Source organism: Belonocnema kinseyi, chromosome 8 (assembly GCF_010883055.1).
Source record: "Belonocnema kinseyi isolate 2016_QV_RU_SX_M_011 chromosome 8, B_treatae_v1, whole genome shotgun sequence".
Lineage (NCBI taxonomy): Eukaryota > Metazoa > Arthropoda > Insecta > Hymenoptera > Cynipidae > Belonocnema > Belonocnema kinseyi.
Window position 1 is genome coordinate 28,763,062 of NC_046664.1, and position 22,537 is coordinate 28,785,598.

The window sequence follows — 22,537 nt, forward strand, 5'->3', positions numbered from 1 at the left end:
CCCCCCCCCCACACCCCTATATCTATCATACGTCATTTTTCCTGAAAATTTTTTTTTGTGAATTTATTTTGGATAAATCCAAAAATTACGTAAGTCGGCTTACGGTGGAGGGGGATTTGGTAAAATCTGACCGTTTCTTATGAATTAATCAACCAAACAGTTCTTTTTGAGAAAAAAAATTAAATTTCGACTAAAAGAGATGAATTTTTTATTTAAAAAGATTAATTTGTAACAAGAATGGAATTTCCAACCAAGAAACATTTTTCAATCAATAAAGAAACCAAAATTTCAGCGAAAACGTTATATTATTAAACCAAAAATACGAGCTTTTTACAAAACAGTTATGTTTTAATTGCGTACTTGTATTTTTAACAAACAAAAATGAAATTTCAACCAAGAAGAATAATTTTCAAATAGAAAGACGAATTCTCAACAAAATTTATCAACTTTTTTCTACTAAATGTGATAAATGCTCAATAAAATTCATGAACTTTTTACCGAATAGTTATATTTTATAATAAAAAGACATATTTTCAATAAATTACATACATTTTCAACCAATTCGAAAAAAAATTGTTTTTCAGCAAAAAAAAACTTTTCTAGAAAATGGTTACATTTTCTACCAGAAAGATGAATTCTCAACAAAATACATCGACTTTCAACAAATAGTTGCATTTTCAAAAAAGAAGATTAATTTTTTATAAGAAAACACATGTTCAACAACTTATATAAATTTTCAACCAAATAGTTGGTTTTTCAAACTCAAAACATCAATTTTTCATGAAAAATGCAGCAGTTGAATTTTTATTTCAATACATTAATTTACAGAGAAAAAAACGAATTATCTACCAAATATTTTAATTTTCTACCATAAAGTTGAATTTTCTACTAATTTTTCTGAATTTTCATCCAACAAGATGATTTTTCTAGAACATAGTTAAATTTTTAATCTGTAAATATGCATTTTCAGTAAATAAGTTAATCTTTAGTGGAATTTTCAAACAAATTAAAAAATTTTTAGTGAAAAAAATTAATTTTTAACATACAAATAACCAATTATTAACAAATAAGAAATATTGACATTCTTAATTTTTTACAGTAAATTTCAAGAAACCAAAATAATACTGAACTAAAACAGATCAGTTTTCAACCATAACATTGCATTTTTAATCAAAAAGGTTAAATTTATAAAAACAAATATAAATTTGTATGAACGTACATATATTTTCAACTAAATATGTAATTGAATTTTGAGTCAAGAGAATAAAATTTCTTATAAAAAAACAAAACGAATTTTCAACGTTCAAACCTAAATCCTAAACTTCAAAAAATTAATTGGTTAATCAGTCAGTTGCATTTTTAACTTAAAAAAACGATTTTCTACAACAAAAATAGAATTTCAAGCAAAATACTTCAATTGTTAACCAAACTGTTAAAATTTTTTACTGAGAAGATTAATTTGCTACTAAAAAAGACGAATTTTCCACAAAATACATAAATTTTCAAACAAATGGTTTAAGTTTCAACCAGAAAAGTTAAATTTTCGACCCACGTAATAAAATTTGAACGAAATTAATGATTTTTCAACTCAAAAAATGAAATATTAATAAACTAGTTCATCTTTGGACTAAATATTGCAGTTTTCTACCAAACTTTTTAAGGAATCATTCTTTTTCTCCTATTTTACAAGAAACTACTTATTTTAACTACATTGTTACACTTTTTTTAAAGATTTGTCTCTTTGCTTCCAATTTTAACTACACCATTTTTAGAAAATTAGTCCTCTTGGTTAGAAAATAAACTTTTTGGTGACTGTTAAACCCTTTTGTAGAAAGTTCATCTCTTTCGTTGAAACTTTAACTAATTGGTTGAAAATTATTTATTTTTAGAATTAATTTTTCTGACTAAAAATGTAACTATTCAACCTTTCGTTAATGATTGGAATTTTTTATTTAAATTTTATATTTTCTATTTCTATTTTCTGTACTGTTTTATAGAATTTTCGAGAAAATACTTAAAATAAGATCTTATAATTAAGGGGCTCAAATTTGTCAAGGAAATTAAGATGGAATAAGTATTTTATGTATCCGATATACAAAATTTCAAGCCATAAATCTTAAATCTCGGTCTTAAATCTCTCTCCACCCCTCTGAATAGTTCTTTGTGTCGGTAACCGGCTGTGCTCAAAAGTTTTCGTTTTCTGTAGTTTTCCATTCCTCTAACCAAATTTTCAGGCGAATCTTATCGCTTCTTGCAAAAATTCGGCTACAGACAGCAAAGAGTTTTCGAGGCTCATTGTGAAAGTTAGGGTAATTGGGGATTTAGAAAGGGATGAAAGCTAAAGGTTTTTAATGTTTGACGATCCCCTGTGAAAGGAGGATTTCCAATATGTAAAAACCGGAAAATATTTAGACTGTTTTATCCTAAATTGATGTTTTTTTTAACTTCCTGGCAACTATTTCAATAATTACACCAGAATTCCAAAGTTCATTCACACCTTTTCATCAAAGGCCATGAACCCTTTTTTAGAGGCGCAGTTAAGTATCTCCGTTTAGCAGAACCTTAATTTACAGCTGGTAAAAATAAAGCTCCCCTGAAACAAAGCTCTGCTCGTTTTACAGGGTCATTTTCGCCAGAAAGAGAACTTTTTTTTAGAGGGGTGAGTTTGAGAATTATCCAGGACATGAAGAGGACGATAAGACGTCACAGGGTGTATCAAACCCGTGGGTATGGTCTACGTGTTAGGGATACACACATAACGCCTCCAAATTACAGAGTGCCAGGGTCCATCCATCACGTAGTCCGTAGGACTCAGGGACCCTGGCAACGCCCCGACGTTTAAGTCGTTAGCAATTTCCTGCACGGGACTAGTTTTTGGACCCAAATTCCATATGGTCCGATAATGTCCGATATAATACGATCGGCCCGCGTCGCGGCCCCGATAATTCAGAAAATCGATCGGTCGATCTCTCGGGTAATTTTTTCCGAATGTCTTCTTTTTTTGCCTCAAGGGTGGCTCCTCATATCCGGAGTATAAAGGCCCAAGGACCCATATTGTTCTTTCCTTGAGGGGAAACGACACAGAAAAAAAGGGGTTTCTTTTAGAAGAAATTTTGGGTTCCGAAGGAGCTGCAACAAAAAGGAAGCTTTATTGTTGAAAAGGAACCCAAAAGGATAAATGGTTTCTAAGGGAGCCCAATGTATGATTTAAATAGTTCTAATAAAGCCTTTTTGTCACTTCTTGTTAACTCACTTCAATGATTTCATTAGTTCATGATGTACATTTTACTTTATAATTCGGATTAAATAATATTGCACTGGGAAAAATTGAAGAAAGAAACAAAAATTGCACAGGCCGACAAATTTTAAAGCCATAGGCCAGACCTAACATTTCCAAAGGATTTTAATGCGCTGAATTCGAATCCGAGCTCAAAATTGCTCCTGTACGTCAGGTTTTCAAGATATCCTAACCTAAAAGTGTAAACAACGCGTTTTTTGCTGTTTTTGAAGTTATGTAACCGATCAAAAAAAATGTATACCACAAAAGCTAATATGAAATTTGAAAGTACTAATCTTCCCCATTCAAACCTACTTAAATTTATTAGGATGTCTTTATTTTTTACCAAAATATTTCCAGTGTCAGGTGGGTTAGCATGCTTGTGGCTTGTTAGGGGTGGTTTCTATCCCTAGAAAACGGCTTCCGTAGAAATGAAAAGACGCGGGTTCCATTCTTTTTTGTTTTATCAATGTGCAAAGTTTAGTTCCGAACGACTGTACGCTTTTTTGTTGGTATTTTGTGTGGCACCCTTTGTTCTTTTTTAGAGCCCTAAATTGTGGCGGCCATATTGGATCTTCTAGGGGTTATAACAAAAAACTGACATCGGCAATAGAAAGGGCATCCTCGAAAACCCCTGAGATAATATTTTAAAGAAAAAATATCGTACCGTCAGCAATAGAGAATGCGTTGTATAAATCTGAACACCTCAGCGTTAATGGGTTCAAACGCTAAAATAAAAAATTTCAAATTACAATATTTTGGTGAAAAATAAAGATATGCTAATAAATCCAAGTAGGTTTGAATGGGAAGATTAGTACTTTCAAATTCCACATTAGCTTTTGTGGTAGACATTTTTCTTGTTCGGTTACATAACCTCAAAAACAGCTAAAAAACGCGCTTTTTGCACATTTAGGTTAGGATATCTTGAAAACCTCACGTACAGGAGCAATGTTGAGCTCGGATTGGAATTCAGCGCATCAAAATCCTTCGGAAATGTTAGGTCTGCTTTCTGGCTTTTGACTTTTGTGAAATTTTGTCGGCCTGTGTTATTCACATTAGACATTCTAGAAAGGAAGATAGTGCACACGAAATGTGACAGTTTTTAAGGTTCTATTGAAAATCTGACGTTGCCAATGCGCATGTACCAAAAAGCGCGGGGCTATTTAACACCTGAAATATTACATAGTATTAATTTTTGTTAAGAAGTTAGGTGCTTCTATCGTTCAATTTAATTTGTTTTAAAAAGAGTAAAAAAAGTTTGTTAATAATTATTTTTAGTATTATTCATAGTATTTATTGATTTTAAATGGGCCCGCGCTTTTCGGGACAAGCGCAGTTGGAAACGTCGGAAACCGCCAATGGCGATCTATCAAACATTAAAGAATTAAAAAGGAACCCACAAAAAGAGTTCCTTTAGCGCCTAAGTTCTAAAGGATGGAAACTTTTACTTTGAATCGAAACGTTCTTGAAATCATAGTTTTTTCTGTGGATAGGATTGGCGGAGCACATTTACAACAATAAAATCGGAAATTCACTCTAGTCTCCCCTGGCATATACAAACACAAACTCATAACCGAAAATCGGTATTATTCGGTTGGTATAATTTTTGACCTTTCAGAGAGAAACTTATCAACAAGAGAGACAGCCAATCTTCAGCCATTTTTATTGCACCCTTTGACAACCGTTTATTTGTTTATGACCCCCCCCCCCCCAACTGCCGACAGTAACGTAGCGTTTAGATAAAACCCGATTTTAGGTTTATACCGATTTTTTTAATCGTCAAACCAAAAATGCATTTTTAAGTTAGTAGTTTAACTTTAAAATCTAGTTGTTAAATTTTTAAACAGTAAGATGATTTTTTAAACAAAAAGATTAATTTTTAACCCAAAAAATCTAATTTCTGACAAAATTCAAGAATTTTCGAACAAAAGGTAGAATTTTCAATAAAATTCAAGACATCTCGAGCAAAAATATGAATTTTCAAGAAAGAAAATAAAATTTATTTTTTATTTTCAAGAAGGTAGTTGAGTTTTTAACCAAACACTTAAATTTACAAAAAAAAGATTAATTTTCTACCGAAAAAAATTTTTTTAACAAAATTCAATGGGTTCTCAACCGAAAAGTTGAATTTTAAACTAAAAATGATGAATTATTTAATAAAATTCAAGAACTCTCAACCAAACACTTGAATTTTTAAAAAGAAAGTTTTTTTTTTTAATTTTTATTAAAGTAGTTTAACTTTAAAACCTACTTTTTTAATTTGTTAACGAAAAGATTAATATTTTAGCTAAGAAAGAAACAATTTTTTAACAAAATTCAAGAATTCTCAACCAAAAAGTCGAATTTTCAACTAAAAAATATGGATTTTTAAACAACAACATTAATTTTAAACCCACAAAAAACAGTTTTAACCAAATTCAAGAATTCTCAACCAAATTGTTAATTTTTAACTAAAAACTATGAATATTTAAACAAAAAAAATTAATGTACTAGTAAAAAAAGATGAATTTTTCACAAAATTCAAGATTTCTGAAACAAAAAGTTGAATTTGTAACTAGAAACTTAAATTTTTTAACAAAAAGCATTTTTTTCCTAAAATTGCTTAGTTGCAAGGAAAGATAGAAAATTATAAGGTATTGGCTTACCATAAAACAAAAAAATTATATTCCTAAAATTGTGTATATAAATAACCATAAAATAATTTTGGTAATCATTCGAACTACTTTTATGATCTCAGAAATAGGTAATATTAAGGATGTAAGAAATCTCAGGACTTTTTTAAGTTGTTTAGGGCAAACATTAATTTTTAGGTACCTTTGTAAAAATGTGTCAAATGTGAAATTTCTCATACGCCCCCAAAAACCGATTTTATAGTATTGAGTTTATCCATTAAAAAAAGTAATTAACGTTTCAACAAAATGACGATTTTTTAACGAAGAAGTTGTATTTTTAACTAAAAAATATTATTTTTCAATGAATAAACACTTTAAACAAATAGTTGAATTTTCAAGCAATGATAAATTTTCAACTAATATGATGAATCTGCAATATAGAAAATAAATTTTTAATAAAGGAGCTAAAATTTGGACCAAGAAACACAAAGTTTCAACCCGCACAACGAATTTTCTACAAATCAGTTGAATTTTCAACCTTTAATTAATTTTTAACCTAAGAGACAAACTTTCAACAAAATAATTTAATTTCGAACCAAAGAGAAGAATTTTTAATACCATTAATGAATCTTCAGCCAAAAAAAGCTTTTAACAAAGTAGTTGAACTTTTAACCAAGACGTTCGATTTTGTATTTAAAAAGACAAATTTTCAACAAGTAAATATTTTTAGTCAAGAAAAAAAATTGGTATTCAATTTAATGAACTTTTACAAAACAGTTAATCTTTAACCAAATAGTTGCAGTTTTAACCAAAAAGGAAGGAATTTTTATCCAAAAAATTAGTTTTCTACTAATAAAGACAAAGTTATAACTAAAACAGATCAATTTTCAACAAAAATTGGAAAAATAATATTTTCAGGTGGAAATTAAAGTAAGATTAAAACAGGCGAATTTTCCACTAATAAGTTAAATTTTCAACCAAAGATTTGAACCGTGAAGGAAAAAAAATTAATTTTTAACAAAGCGGTTTAACTTTCATCAAGTAGCTGAATTTTCAATTAAGAAAATTAATTTTCTACCAAAGAAATTAATTTTTAATGAATAATGTAAAAGTGGATATTTCTTACACAAAAGATGACTTCTTAATAAAATTGTTGAATTTGCAAAAAAAAAACAATAAAATTCTGAACTAAAACGATAATCATCTGGAAAAAACAATTGCAGAAAATTAATATAAATAAATGGCAAATAAATTAGAAACAGAAACATTATATCAGGGTAACCCTCTTCTACATTACAAGTTATAATAATAAATCATCTTTTTAAAATACTCTTTGTCAGCTATTATTTTCTAAGGAAAATTTTCATTTTTTAAGCCTAATATAATAAAAATTTAAAAAATGAATATCAATATTTATTTAAACTATTATTCTTTAGTCTATAACCAGTAAAAATATCTTTTATTGAAAGTTGATAGTATGTTCCCTTTTTCTGACTTTTCCACTTAAATTCGAACTGAATTTAAATTTCAAATGGAAAGTTTTTTTTCGGTTAAACAATCTACTATTCAGGGTCAAGTTAAAAAATCATCTTTTTTTATTAAAATTGTTATTGGTTGGTTCAGGATTTAACTTTTTTGTTAAAAATTCAACAATTTAGTTTAAAAGTAATCCTTTTAGTTGCAAATTTGTGTTCACCCGGACATTTTTTTTATTGAACATTCAACTATTTTGTTGAAAGTTCATTTCCTTTTGTAGAAATTTCATATCTTTTAGTTTACAATTCAACTGTGTGGTTAAAAATAAAACTGTGACGGTCGAAAATTAACTTTTGTTGTTAAAAATTAAATTATCTGGTTGAAAATGCATGTTTTTTTTCTAAAAGATCGTTTTTAATGTCAGAAAACTAATACCCTTGTTTGAAAATTTATATCTTATGTTGGACATTTGTTTTTCTTGTTAGAAATTCAGTTTTTGTTACCAAAATGCAACTGTATGTCTAAAATTTATTCTGTTTTAGTTCAATGTTAGTTGTTAAATTCAACTGTTCCTAATTTAAAACATGTTTTTGGTTAAAATATTAATTATTACATTTTTTGTTGAAAATTATTTTTTTAAGTTGAAAATTATATATATTATATAATTTGGTATATTTTAGTGGAAAAGGCATATCTTCGTTAGAAATTTGAACTACTTTGATCGAAAGAATGTTTTTTAATTTAACTTTTTAAGTGAACGTTTAACTACCTGGTTAAAAAATCAACTTTGGGGTTGGAGATTCGTCTGTTTGTGTTGAAAATTGAACTATTTTATAGAAACTTAATTTTTTTGTATTGAAAATTTTTTTATGGAAATTTAACTACTATTTCATTTTTTGTTAATAATTGATCCTTTTAAGTTTCAAAATTCAACAGTTTAGTAGAAAATTAAACTTGTACTTCGAAAATTCGTTTTTTTTTTTAAATGAAAGTTAATTTTCTTGGACAAAAATTTTACTAATTCATTTTTAGTTAATGATCGAACTTTTGCAGATTCCAAATTTAACTATTTCAATCAAAACTGCTTTAATTTGTTAAAAATTGGTCTTTTTGGTAAAAAATAAATCTCCTCGGTTATAAATTTAACTATTTCGTTAAAGATGTATGTGTTTTCTTGAGAATTCGGATTTTTAGTAGAAAGTTGATCTTCTTTGTTAAAAATTTATTTTTTTCTACAAAAATTCAATTGTTTCAGAGAAAATGGGTTTCTTATTTATATTTTTTTAATTCCAAATTTAACTGTTTCATTTTTGTTTAATAGTTGACCTTATTCAGTTTTACAATTCAACTATTTGATTAAGAATTGATTTTAATTGTTTAATATTATTTTTCTTTAGAACAAAGTTAATCTTTTTGATTGAAAATTCAATTATTTAACACAAAAATCAACTGTGTTATATAAACATCGTGTTTTCGTCTTCAAAATTCTACATTTTTAGTAAAATTTATTGTCTTTCTTGACCGAAAAATCTTTTTTAGTTAAAAATGTATCCTTTTTAGAAATTCGCCTTTTTTATTTAGATATTCATTTTTTCTAATAAAAATATTTTTTTTTTGGTTTAGTTAAACGAATTTGTTAAAATTGTATCCCTGTTTGTAGAAATTTAATCTTTTGTAGTGTAACTTATTTTTGGTTTCACTTTTTTTTGAAAATTTATGTTTTTTATTCGAAAATTCAACTACTTGGTTGACGATGCGTGCATTTTGCTGAACATTTGTCTTTATTGGTAGGAAACTAATCCTCTCGTTTGGCAATTAAACTTTTCCTTTGTAAATTCATGTATTATATTGAAAATTCGTCTTTCTTGGTAAAAAAATTCAATATTTTGATAAAAACTCAACTGTTTACTTCGAATTTAATCTGTTTTAGTTGAAAATTCGAGTATTTTGTTAAAAATTTGCCTTTATTGGTTAAAGTCAAACTGATTTTAATTTAAAATTAGGATTTTTTGGTAGAAATATTCATTATAACATTTTCTATTGAAAATTAATGTTTGTGGGCTGAAAATTCAACTGTTTGATCTAAAGTTGAACTGCTTCTTTGAAAATTAATTTTTTATTGAAGATTTATAATTTTAGAAGAAAAGTTATCTTCTTGGTGTAAATTTAAGCTAATTTGATAAAAATTGGATTTCTTTTAAATAATTTTTTTTTAAGTGAACATTTGATGACTCGGATAATATTTTAACTGTTTGGTTGAAAATTTAACTTTCCTTCTTCTGTTTTTCTTGAAAATTCAAATATGTGTTAAAAAAATTGGTTTCCTAATGCAAATTGTTTTAAATGAAAACTGAACTATTCCAACTGAAAATTCTGTTATTTGTATGCAAATTATTGTAATTTAGTTGAAAAGCCGTGTTTTTGGTAGAAAATTTATCTCCTTGGATGAAAATTCTCCTTATTGGTAACAAATTTATGTGCTTTATTGAAAATTCGCCTTTTTCTGAAAAAAAAATCTTCTTGATCGAAAATTCATCGGTTTTGTTAAAAATTTTATTATTTGACTGAAAATTCTACCGTTTTGTATAAAAATAGTATTTTTTTTTTGCTTAAAATTCTTCATTTTGAATGCATTTTATTGTCTTTATTGACTTTATTTCTTGGTTTAATTCAACAGTTTTTTATTTTTAATAAAAATCTTTTCTTGTTTGGAATATGAACTGTTACATTTTTAGTTGAGAAGTTATCTTTTTTACTTGAAATTTCAACTACATGGTCCAAAGTTGAACTACTTTGTTAATTAAAAAGAAACGACAATGAGTGAATTCACGAAAAAAAATTCAGTTAGCAAAAATTATGTAATTCAATGGGGGGGGGGTCAAATCTTACGGACCCTAACAAAGGGGAGTATGCAGTTTAAAATTTCAGAAAAATACTTAACGTAATTTATACACGGTCCCTGATTTATTTTTCATTTTTTCTGACTATTAGTAATTTTAATATAGAATCTCTATTTAACAGAAAAAATATATAATTCATAAATTTTTAATTTATCATACTTATACTTTTAAATACCTTTAAATTATTGAAAACTATTTAAATTTTTTGAATCTTGGAAAATTCCATACAATATTTAAAATCGTTTAAAACCCTTTTAAAGTTTCAAAATCTCTTAAAAATCCCTTGCACTTTATCAAAATATCCTAAAATCCTTTCTAAACATTTTTAATGCCCTTAGATTATCAAAATCTCTTAGAAATTCCCTGGAATTTTTTTTAATATTTTAAAATCTTTGTAAAAAAATGATAGAAATCTATAAAAACTTCCTTTTTATCTGTTCAAATGCCCTAAAATATTCCCAATTTTTTTAAACTTTGTAAAGTTTTTGAAAAACGCTTTCAATATTTTTCAAATACTCTAAAATCTTTAAAATCCCTTAGAATCCCTTCATATCATTGAAATCTGTTACCAAGTCCTTGGAATTTTTTGAAATACCCTTAAAAATTTCAAATCCTTCGAAATCTTTTGCAGTACCTTGAAACTTTTTAAACCTCTTTGAAATCTCTTAGAAACTTCATAAATACCTTAAAATTTGTAAACTCCATTGGGATACCTTCATATAATTAAAATCAATGAAAAATTATTTTGCATTATTTACAATGTCCTAAAATATCTCAAATCCTTTGAAACGTTTTAAATCTTTGGCAAAGTTCATTGCAATTTCTAAAAATACTCTAAAATCTTTAAATCCCATTCAAATTTTTGAAATCATTAATAAATTTTTTGGAATATTTCAAAATTCTCTACAATATTTCAAATCCCTTGAAATCCCTGGAACCTTTAAAACCTCCTGAAGATCCCGTACAATATTTTCAAATACCCTTAAATATATAAAATCCTTTGACATATTTTGAAATCCTTTAAAACTTTTTAAAGCTCTTAATAATTTTTCGGAATTTTTAAAAAACCTTTAAAATTTTTAATTCTTTGAAATCTTGCATAATCTCTGGAAACTTTTTAAGCTTTTTCGAAATTCCTCGGAAGTTAAAAAAATACCCTAAATCCTTTAAAATCCCATGAGACACCTTCAAATTATTGAAATATATTAAATACTACTTTGCATCTTCTAAAATCCCATAAAATATGTAAAATCCTATAAAATCCCTTTAGATTATTTAATTTAATCACAATTTCCTTGGAATTTTTGAAAAATCCCTATATTATTAAAAATGGTTTGTAATCATTTGAAATCTCTTGAAACTTAAATCTCTTGAAAATGTCTTGGAATTTTTCAAATGGTCTTCAACATTTGTAATCCTTTGAAATATTTTATAATCTTTTGAAACTTTTTAAATCTCATTAAAATTCCTTAAATGTTAAAAAAATGCCTTAAAATCTTTAGGATCCTTGGTTATATCTTTAAATTATCAAAATCTATTAAAAATTCTTTGTAATTTTTTTAAATACCTTAAAATTACTTTAAATTCTTTGGAATCCTCTCATATTATTTAAATCTATTTTAAATTCCTTGGAATATTTTTAAATATCCTAAAATATTTGTAATCCTTTGAAATCCCTTCAAATTATTTAAATGAATTACAATATTTTATTTACAATTTTTTTGTTCAAAATTTAACCATTTTGTTAATAATTTTTTTATATTATTCTTTTAACTGAAAATTTAATTGTTTATTTTTTTTTAATTTACCAACCCTTTGTTTGAATCTCTTTTTTTAAATTATTTAACCATCTCCTAAACTCTAGAGAATTGTATATTATTAATCAGAAAGGATGGCTTGTTTTTGAAATACGTTTTAATGAAAATTAGAAAACTTATCTATTTCCCTTTTCTGGTTGAAAATTCATTAAAAATTTTTAATATTTAGCTTAAAATCCATGTGGTTTTCTCAAAATTATTCTTTCTTAGTAAAAATTAATATTTTTGGTTAAAAAATCATTTCTTTGGTTCAAAATTAGCTTGAATATTGAAAATTAAATTTTTGACTAGTAATTATACTAAATTTATTCTCGAAATTATTTTTTATATGCATTTAATCTTTTTGTTTGGAAATTCATGTATTTGGTTTGAAACTGAGCTATTCTGTTTTCAGCTAAAAATTCATCTATTTTGTTGAAACTTTGTCTTTTTTTTGGTTTGTAAATTTCCTTTTTTGGTGAAAATTCTACTATTAGGTTGAAAATTATATTAAAAATTAGAACAGTTTGTTGTAAATGAATGTATTTTATTCAAAATTATTCTTTTTTGGTAGAAAATTAATCTTTTTGGTTAAAATGACATTTCTTTGATTTCAAGTCAGTTTTTCAATTGAACTAAAATAAAAATATTAATTAAACTATTGTATTTTTTTTAATTTATCTTTTTTAATAAAAAATTATTCAATCTTGTTAAAAATGGGACTTTTTTGATAGAAAATTCATCTCCTGGGTTAAAATTTCAACTATTAGGTTGAACACTTATTTTTGAAATTAAAGATGTATCATTTTAGTTAAAGGTTTATTTTTTGGCAAAGAATTATAACTATTTTGTTGAAAATTCGTTTTTTTTCTTGTTGAAATTTTTTTTTACTAAAAATGAAGCGATTCCACATTACTTGTTCAAAATTAACCTATTTTAATGAAAACTCGTCTTTTTCAGACAAAAATTAAATTACCTTGGTAAAAAATGTATAATTTCGTATTGTATATTCAACTTTTTTTCCAATATTATTCTTTATGACTCGAAATCTCAACATTTTTGGTTTAATTTAGCAGCTTTTTATCAACAATTAAAATATGCTTCGGTAGAAATATCAATTATACTTTTTGTTGAGAATTCACACATATAATTAAGAATTTAATTTCAGTTAATTAAGATTTATGAATGTAACATTTTCCAATTACATTTTCAGTAAAAGGTATTAATTTTCAAGCCAGAAAAAGGGAATTTTTAACAGATTTGGAAATTTTCAACAAAAATAATAAATCTTTCATACAAGAACGAATTCTCAACAAAAAGTATAACTTTCCTCCAAAAAAAATATAAATTTTCCAGAAAAAGCTGTTAAAATAAACCAAATAATAAGAATTTTCAACAAAAGAGCTGTCTTTTCTATTAAGAAAGATTTTTCAACCACTAGAAAAAAATCTTATCTAAAATGTGACATTTTATAAATAAATTTTTCGTTAAAGTAATTAATTGTCAAGCAAGGAAAATGCTTTCGAGATTTCAGTGACACACCTATTATTTAGAGAAATACTATGTTTGTTGTTTGATTAACTATAAATAAGTTACGGGTTTTTAAAAAATGTAGGAGACTTCGTTTTCATTGGGAAAATTTCGATTCTCAGTCAACTCGAAAAAGAAATTTGAATACTGCAAATCTCCTTTTCGGAATTTCTCAAAAGTAACTGAAGAGGGCAGTAGAGGATGGAGAAACTTTTCCTCGAATCTGACAATAATTCCTGCAATGTCAAATAACTTTACCGACGATTGGTACTAGCCCGACAGGCTCAAATGATAATCAACTTCAATATTTATTAATTTATTTTAAAAAATATTTTAAATACGGAATTCTGACTGAATTTGTATTAAATGTTTTATATTAAATATTGGAAATCAATAATTTTTTTATTTTAGCAGTTAAGGAATATTTTGTTGTCTTGACTTAAAATATTTAGTACAAAGCATGATTATAAAATATAAAACTACAGAAAGCTTTACTATTTTTTTTGTACTCTAAAAACTATTTTTCAGGTAAGAAAAAAGAAGAAAAAGTAAGCACTGATGCACAAACTTCAACAGTAAGTTTAAATATTAACCAAAATAGAAGGACATTGGGAAAATTAAAGAATTTTTAATATTCCTTTCAGGTTTCCAAACCAGATACATTTTGTACGTCTTGGAATGCTGATTATGAGGATCCAGCACCACAGTGGCTAATTGAAGAGGCACTCAAAAAAGAAACGAAGGTACATTTATGCAATATTTTTCTCGTTTAAAATTTTCTTTTTAGAACACTTAAATACAAAATTTAATATTTTGGTGGTTTGTTTGAATAATTGATAGTACATTTTTGGTCATTTTATAAAAAACTAAAAAAAGAATAATAATTAAAAGGTACGATTTAGTACTCTATTTTTTGTATAAGGGAAACCTTCCTAGAATCGATAATGCAACCTACAGTGGATAATCATTAACTTAGAGCAAAAATAAAAGAAAAATAATGATTGTTAACTTTAATTTATGAACTCGTATTGACTATTAATTTTTGTCTATTAATTAAATTAATTTATTTTACGTATATTAGTATTTTTAATTAATGTTTATCCATTCTAGGGAGATTACCCCTATCTCTTAGCAATAATTAATATTTTATATACTTTTAGCCTAAAGATATTAAATTTGATATCTCAGATGATCTTCAAGAAAATGTTTCTGTAAAATTGAAATACGAAATGATAATTTACGAACTTGAGGAAGAACTAGGGAAAACCAAGGCTGAAGTTGAAGAAGCCTTGAAAGAAAAGTACGACGAAAAAGAAAAATACGAAAGGTTTCAAATAAATTATAAAAAATTTATATTTATTAAAATATCTCATCAAAGAATTAAAATCAAATAAAAATTTAAGGAATGTGGAACGAATAAAAGAAGAAGCCAATAAGAAAAATGAATTACTTCAAGGAAAGATTATTGAGATATGTGCTTCCATTCTCGAAAAATTTGGACCACAAGCCCTGAGCGATAAAAAGAAAAGCACAAAGAGGTGTCCAAATCGCATGAAATTTTATGGAAAATTTTCGAAAAAGTTGCACAAAAAAGTAAGTTTTCTTCTTAGGGATCGTCCATAAAGACACCAATTTGAGGGGTAAAAGAGATAAAAGGGCTAAAGGATGCTTAAAACTACGTTTGAACATTAATCAACTTAGCTATCATTTTCAGTACGTTTTCTGATAATAATTTTTTAAAAGTTTTTTTGTCGAAATTGATCACATTTGATTAGAAATTCTAGTATTTTTTTGAAAATTCAATTTTTTTTTTGACAATGCAACTATTTTTTTACAGACTTTATTTTTAGTCAGAAATTAAGCTACTTCATTACATGTTTGTTAAAAAATATTATTTTTGGGCTGTAAATGCATTTCCTTCATTAATAAATTAACTATTCCACTTTTCGAAAATTAATCTTCTGCTTTAAAAAAACATTTTTTGGGTTGAAATGTTTTCATGAACACTCATTTTCTTCAAGATTCATCATTTTAGTTGAAAATTCATCTCTGGTTGAAAATGTAACTATTTTGTTGAAAATCCTCTTTCATTTGTTAAGAATATATTTTTTAAATAACAATGTGACTTTTTTATGTTTGGATTATAATTAATATTTTTTATTCAACTTGATTTTTGTTTATTTGAAAATTGATATTTTCTAATTGAAAATGCATGTTTTTTATTAAAAATTCGTCTTTTCTGATCGAAGCTTAATCTTCTTGGTTAAAAATTCATGCTTTTGGACTCAAAATGTAACTATTTGGGTTTAAACTAATCTGGTTAGTTTAAAGATTCAAAAATTTGTTAGTAACTTAAGCTATTCGGTTAAAAATGAAATTTTTGGTTAAAATTTGAATGATTTTTACGAAAATTTAAATTTTTTAATATAAAATTAACTTTCTTGTTGGAAAAAATGCATATTTTCTGGTTGAAAATTTAACCGTTTTGTAGATGATTCACCCCTTTGGCTTTAAAAGTCAACAATTTTGTTAAAAAATAATGTGTTTTGTTAAAAATTAGTGTTTTTTGATAGAACAATAATCTTCTTTCTGAAGAGTTCATACTTCTAGTTGAAAATTGAATTAGGTTACAAATTCATCTTTTTTTAATGAAAATTAGAATAATTTGTTGAAAATTCCTCGAATATTATTAAAAGAAAATTTAACCGATTTGTAAAAGTTTGGTTTTTGAAAGGAATCTGTATTATCATCAGAGTTAGTTACTAAAAAAATTAATTAAAAAATATAATTAAAAAAAAGTTTCGTCTTTTTTATTATGAACTATTTCTTTATATATAATTAAACGATTCAATTTTTGGTTAAGAATCGATCTTTCCAGTTAAAAAATTAAACTAGTCGATTAAAGAGTTATGTTGTCTGTTGAAAATTCGTCTTTTTTGGTATAAAATTAAACTTCTTGGTTTCATATTCAAATATTTGGTTAGAAATGTATGTATTTTGTTGTGAATTCATATTTTTTGTGAAAAATTAATCTTTGTGGTTAAAAATATATCTTTCTGTTTGAAAATATAACTATTTTATTGAAAATTCGACTTTATATAAGAAAATTTACGTTTTTGATTGAATATTTGTTTTTTAGGTGTGGATTTACCTCTTGTTGAAAATGTGATTTTTGGATAAATTCAACTGTATTTAAACTTAAAATCTTTTTTTTTTATTGTAATATCAATTATTACATTTTTCGTTAAAAATTCGTATATTTTAGTGTAAAATCAATCTTGTTGGTAAAAATTCGTCTCGTTTTGAAAATATTTAATCTTTTTTCAATTAACAATGCAACTGCTTGAAAATTATTTCTGTACATTTGATGATTCAACTATTTTATTGAAAATTTGTCTTTTCTGGTCATTTAAAATGTTTTTTATTTTAAATGAAAATCTCTTCGATTGCACATTCAACTATTATTTGGAAAATTTTTGATTAATATTTTGATTTGATATATCTGAATTCTTCAAAAATCTTTTAAGATTTTCTCCAGAAGCTTGGAAAAATATGTATATTTATTATTAGTTTATTGAAAAATTATTTTTTTGTTAAAAACTCATCTCTTTCATTGAAAAATTAACTATTCCATTCTTATAAAATCAGTCTTCTTGTTTAACAACTAAAAAAATCATCTTTTGGGCTGAACTCATTTGTTGAAAATCAAATTTTTTGTTTGTTAAAGATTTATCATTTTATTTTTAAAATCAACTCTTTTTGGCGGGATAAGTACACATATTTTTATTAATAAACGATCATTTTTTAATTATTATAAACTAATTTTTTAAACTGACAATTAGCTATTCCATTTTTTGTTGGTTGAGGATTCAACTATTCTGTTGAAAATTCGTATTTTTGGTTTAAAAATAACTACTCGGTTCAAAGTTGAATTAATTTCTAAAAAAAATACTGTAACTGATGCATCATTTTAGTAGAAAATTATTTTTTTTTTCGTAGAAAATTCGTCTGTGTGACTTGAGAATTCAAGAATTTGTTAGAAACTTAAACTGGTGGCTTAAAAATTATTTATTTATTCAATTTGATATTTATTTGTTTAATTGAACAGGTTAAAAGTTCGCTACTCTTTGATGAATTTTTTTATGAGAAAATGTTGACTATTCCGTTTTTTTGGTAAAAAAATCTTTTTAGTTGAAAATTCTACTACTTGGCTTAAAAGATCATATTTTTGGTTTGAAAATTCTACTGTTTTGTAAATAATTCATCCTTTTGGTTATTCTTTTTTACTTAAAAATTACACTACCTAGTAGAAAGTTCAACTAGTTTGTAAAAAATTCCCTTTCTTAAGACTTTTCGATTTCTGGTTAAAAGTTCATATTTTTGGGAAAACTCGATCTTCTCCAGTTAAAAATTCATGTATTTGGTTAAAAATTTGTCTTATTTGGTTGAAAATCAATTAATCTTTTTTTAATTTAAATTCTTCTGATATTAGGAAAATTTAACTTTCTTTGTAAAAAATTAATTTTTTGTCACAGAATTATATTTTCGGGTTGTAAATTATACCGGTTTGTTGACAATTCATCTTTTTTACTTGAAAATTCAACAATTTTGTTGAAAATTAATATATTTTTGTGAACATTCTTGTTAACTGAAAAATGAATTATTTGGTTAAAGACTACTCTTTTTTAGGTAAAAATTCAATTCTTGGTTGAAAATTGATCAAGATTGTTAAAAATTCATATTTTTTCAAGATTCAGCTCCTTAACTGAAAATGTAACTGTTCCATTATTAGGGAATTAATCTTCCAGTTTAAAAACCATCTTTTTTCATTTAAAATTAATTTTTTATTTGAAAATCAGACTATTGAATTTTTTATTCGAAATTTAACCGTTATAAGTTGAAAATTGAACTATTTGGTAGAAAATGCATGTATTTTCTTGAAAATTCGTCTTCTTGTTGAAAAAATTAATCTTGATTATTGAAAATTCAATATATATTTTGACTTGAAATCTAAGGAGTTTTAAATCTGTCATATTTCATCCAATATATTATTTACATTAATTTCATATAAAGTAACTTATTCCTCCATTATTATCTTTTTTGGTGAAAAAAAACCCTCTTTCCTATTTTTTCCCGGAATTTGGTACTGCGTTACATGGGGGGGGGGTACAACTACGATTATCTTGGGGGGTGGGGGGTCAAAGGTAGCCTGAAATTAGTAACGTACTGTACAGGCGACCCACCTGGGGCTGCTCACTAGATTGCTGCACGGGGAATCTTAAGACAATTCTTGGAGGAATTCTTGGAAATCTCTTAGAAATCTAGTATTCGTGGGAAATCTTTGAAATCTTTGGCTAAGCGTGGACAGAGCTGAGGTGGTGTAGAGCATTCCGAAATACGCTCCTATGCATGGAACGAACAGCCGAATGAATCCAAAGGCTGCCGAGTTTAACCGAGTCGGAAATCTCGGAACTCCCGAAAATGTCAATGAAATGTTGGAAATCTCTATAAAAATTCAATACAGATTGGTTCAAAATACGATTTCGGCTGAATTTGTGGACCGATTTAGATATTCTTTTTTTAAAAAGCTGATAAAATTCCAAAGAAATGTGTCGATAATTGTCAATAAAAGGAAAATTGTTGCAATCACTGACATTTCATCGATTTACATTATGTAAAGATATTCCATCATGATACATTAAACAACAAAAATTTGTATAAATAAATTATTTGTTGAAAATGCGATTTCTATAATTTTCAAAAATTTAACGTTTTTTTAATTTGTATTGCAAGAAATTTGAATAAAAACAAAATTTTAATGAAAAAATTTCTCTTAAGACTATTCTTGTTAATATTATAAACAAATGCATATTCAGGCATTTGCCGTTAGAAAAATTCGTTTTTTTCTATGTCAATTTTTCCAACTTAGGAACCTCATGATAATTTCAGAAAAATTCATAATATGTTGTTAAATTTTATGATTTTTTAACAAATTTAATAAACAAATTAATTATTCGGGAATTTGTCGACGGAAACACTCGTTTTTTTCAATGTGAGTCCTTTTAATTGGAAACTTTACGATCATTCCTTCATTCCTTGTATTCAAACCCTCTTGTGTTGGCCAACTGTAAATACTGAATGAAAAAAACTTTTCTTCTGAAATTAAAAGGACTGACTTAAAAAAACGAGTTTTTACGTCGACAAATGCCTGAATAATGAATTTTTTAATTAAATTTACTTAACAAAAACATCAGTTTAATCAACTAATTATGAATGTTACTGAAATTATTGTAAAGTTTTCAATTAAAAAGACTGACATTGAAAGAAAAAACAAGTATTTTCGTCGACAAATGCCTAAATAATGCAATTGTTTATTGAATTTGTAAAAAAAATCATAAAATTTATTCACTAATTATGAATTATGCTAAAATTAACATGAAGTTCTCAATTAAAAGAACTGATATTGAAAAAACGCATTTTTCGTCAACATATGCCCGAATAATGCATTTGTTTATCTAATTTGTTTGAAAAAAATATAATTGATCAAATAGTAGTGCATGTTGCTAAAATTATCATAAAGTTCCGAATTAAAAGGTCTGGCATTAAAATAAATTATTTTTTCTGTCAATAAGTACTCGAATAATGCATTTGTTTATTAAATTTGTTTGATAAAATAATAAAATTCATAAAAAATTATGAATTTTCTTCAATTATCATGAGGTCTCTAATTTAAAAAAAATGTACATCGAAAAAAACGAATTTTTCTGACGGCAAATGCCTGAATAATGTATTTATTTATTAAATTTGTTTATAATATTAACAAGAATAGTCTTAAGAGAAATTTTTTTCATTCAAATATTGTTTCCATTTAGATTTCTTGCCATATAACTTAAAAAAACGTTAAATTATGGAAAATTATAAAAAACACATTGTCAACAAATAATTTGTTAATCAATTTTTTTGTTTGTTTATCGTATCATGATGAGATATTTTTCCCCACTGTGCGACGACCCCTTGCTACTTTTCCTTAAAATTAACAGTCTAATTTTCCAGCAGCTTCTTTTACTCTTTTAACAAATTATTAAATAACTTTCAGCTAAGAAATACAGTTTTAAAACTCAGCAGAGTAAAGCAAGAATTTTCTAAAACTCGAAAAGAATTCGATGAAAAAAATTTCGAATATGAAACTTTGAAAAAGTGTTTTTCGAGATTGAAGAAAGAACTTGCAATTACAGACATGAATTTGAACAATCTGATTAATGAAAACATGACTCTTCGTAAAAAATTCGAGGATACGAAAGAATGGATGGAAAATAAAATGACTAAAGATCAACAAGAACGACATAATAATGCACGTCTTAATGATTTGCATAAAAACAGAGAATTGACGAATTTAAAGAAAAAATCTGAGGAGGATTTTGTTATCATTTCAGAACTTCGAAACAAGTAAATTCAAGTCAAAATTTATGTTCCTTTATTGATAATTATAACAGCATTATTTGTTATCATGCTGATAATATTAATAGTGCTTAGTAACATTAGCATCATTATGAACTATGGTAATCATCTATTTACAGAATAATAATAAATAAATGAAGAAAAATAATAAGAGATCATCCAAAAATTACGCTATGGATTTTTTATATTTATATTTTTCCTGTAAATGACCGTGCATAATTTAAATTAATTTCTCTGAATGTGGGAGTGAGGGAAACAATTATTCTATCTTGTCTTACATGGGTCGGAGGGGGGGGGGGGATGTCCGTGATCAAAACCATTTTCTATGTACGATGTTTAAAATTTTTCAGTTTTCTAACTTAATATTTCTAAAGTTTTGAAAATAAAATTTAATATTTATTTGAACTAATATTCTTCAGTCTTTAAACTGAAAGCTTATTATTTTCGATTAGGAAGTTAATGTTTAACTTCAGGTTAAGAATTGATCTTTTTTGGTTAAAATTCCAATTGTTTGATTTAAAATTCGTATCTTTTTTAAATTCAACCTTTTAGTTGTATATTCAACTATTTGCTTAAAAATCCATGTATTCTGTTAAAAATTCTACTTTTTTGTATCGAAAATCAATTCGCTTTGATGAAAATTTAAGCATGTGCCTAAAAATTGATGTGTTTTGCTAAAAAAAACTTCTTTTTTTATTGAAATCAAGTATTCAAATATTACATTTTTTTGTAAATTCATCTTTCTAGGTTGAAATACGAGCTCTTTTATGTAAAAATTGTTTGGTTCTTCTTTTGTTAAAATCCATACGTTCGGGCTGAATATTTAAATGTTTCTCGTAGAAAATTCGCTCCTTCGACTTTAAATTTCAAAAATTTGGTATACAAATTCAGTGGCTTTATAGTAAATTCTTCTTTTATTACATTGAAAATTAATTTTTTGTTATACAAATTAATCTTCTTGATTAAAAGGTCAACCATTTGATAAGAAATGTGTGTATTTGGTTGAAAATTCGACCTTTTTAGTAAACAAATTAATCTTCTTGGTTGTACATTATTTTGTCGAAAGTTTAATAACTTTGTAAAAATATTATTGCCTGTTAGAAATATAATTGTATGCTATGAAATTCAACTATTTTGTTCATAATTTTTTATTGTTTTCAATTTATTTTTCAACTAAAAATTTAATGATTGCATTTTTGGTTAAAAATATAATCTTTTTTGTATAAAATTCAGCAATTTGGTTGAAAATTGATGTGTTTTATTGAAAAATCTTCTTTTGTGATACAATTTTTTTCTCTCTAAAAATCAACTGCTTGGTTGTAAGTTTTTGATTTAAAATGAAAATCTCTTACGGTTGAAATAAGAACTAATTTTTTTTGTTGAAAATGCATATTTTTAGGTTGTAAATTTAACTCTTGGGTAAAAGTTTAAATATATTCTCAAAATGAATTTTTTTTCAAATATTCACAATTATGGTTGAAAAAACAT

At 25.6% G+C, this 22,537-nt stretch overlaps 1 protein-coding gene across 1 annotated transcript in view; it reads left to right on the top strand.

Annotated features, from left to right (window-relative positions):
• The window catches only part of LOC117178420 (coiled-coil domain-containing protein 186-like), a 250,099-nt gene that overhangs the window by 213,612 nt on the left and 13,950 nt on the right, over window positions 1-22,537 (top strand). Inside the window, exons 4-8 of the mRNA XM_033369847.1 lie at window positions 14,120-14,166; window positions 14,236-14,334; window positions 14,752-14,918; window positions 14,995-15,184; window positions 20,688-21,011. Of these exons, the coding sequence (XP_033225738.1) occupies window positions 14,120-14,166; window positions 14,236-14,334; window positions 14,752-14,918; window positions 14,995-15,184; window positions 20,688-21,011 (827 nt within the window). The remainder of the gene's footprint in view (window positions 1-14,119; window positions 14,167-14,235; window positions 14,335-14,751; window positions 14,919-14,994; window positions 15,185-20,687; window positions 21,012-22,537) is intronic.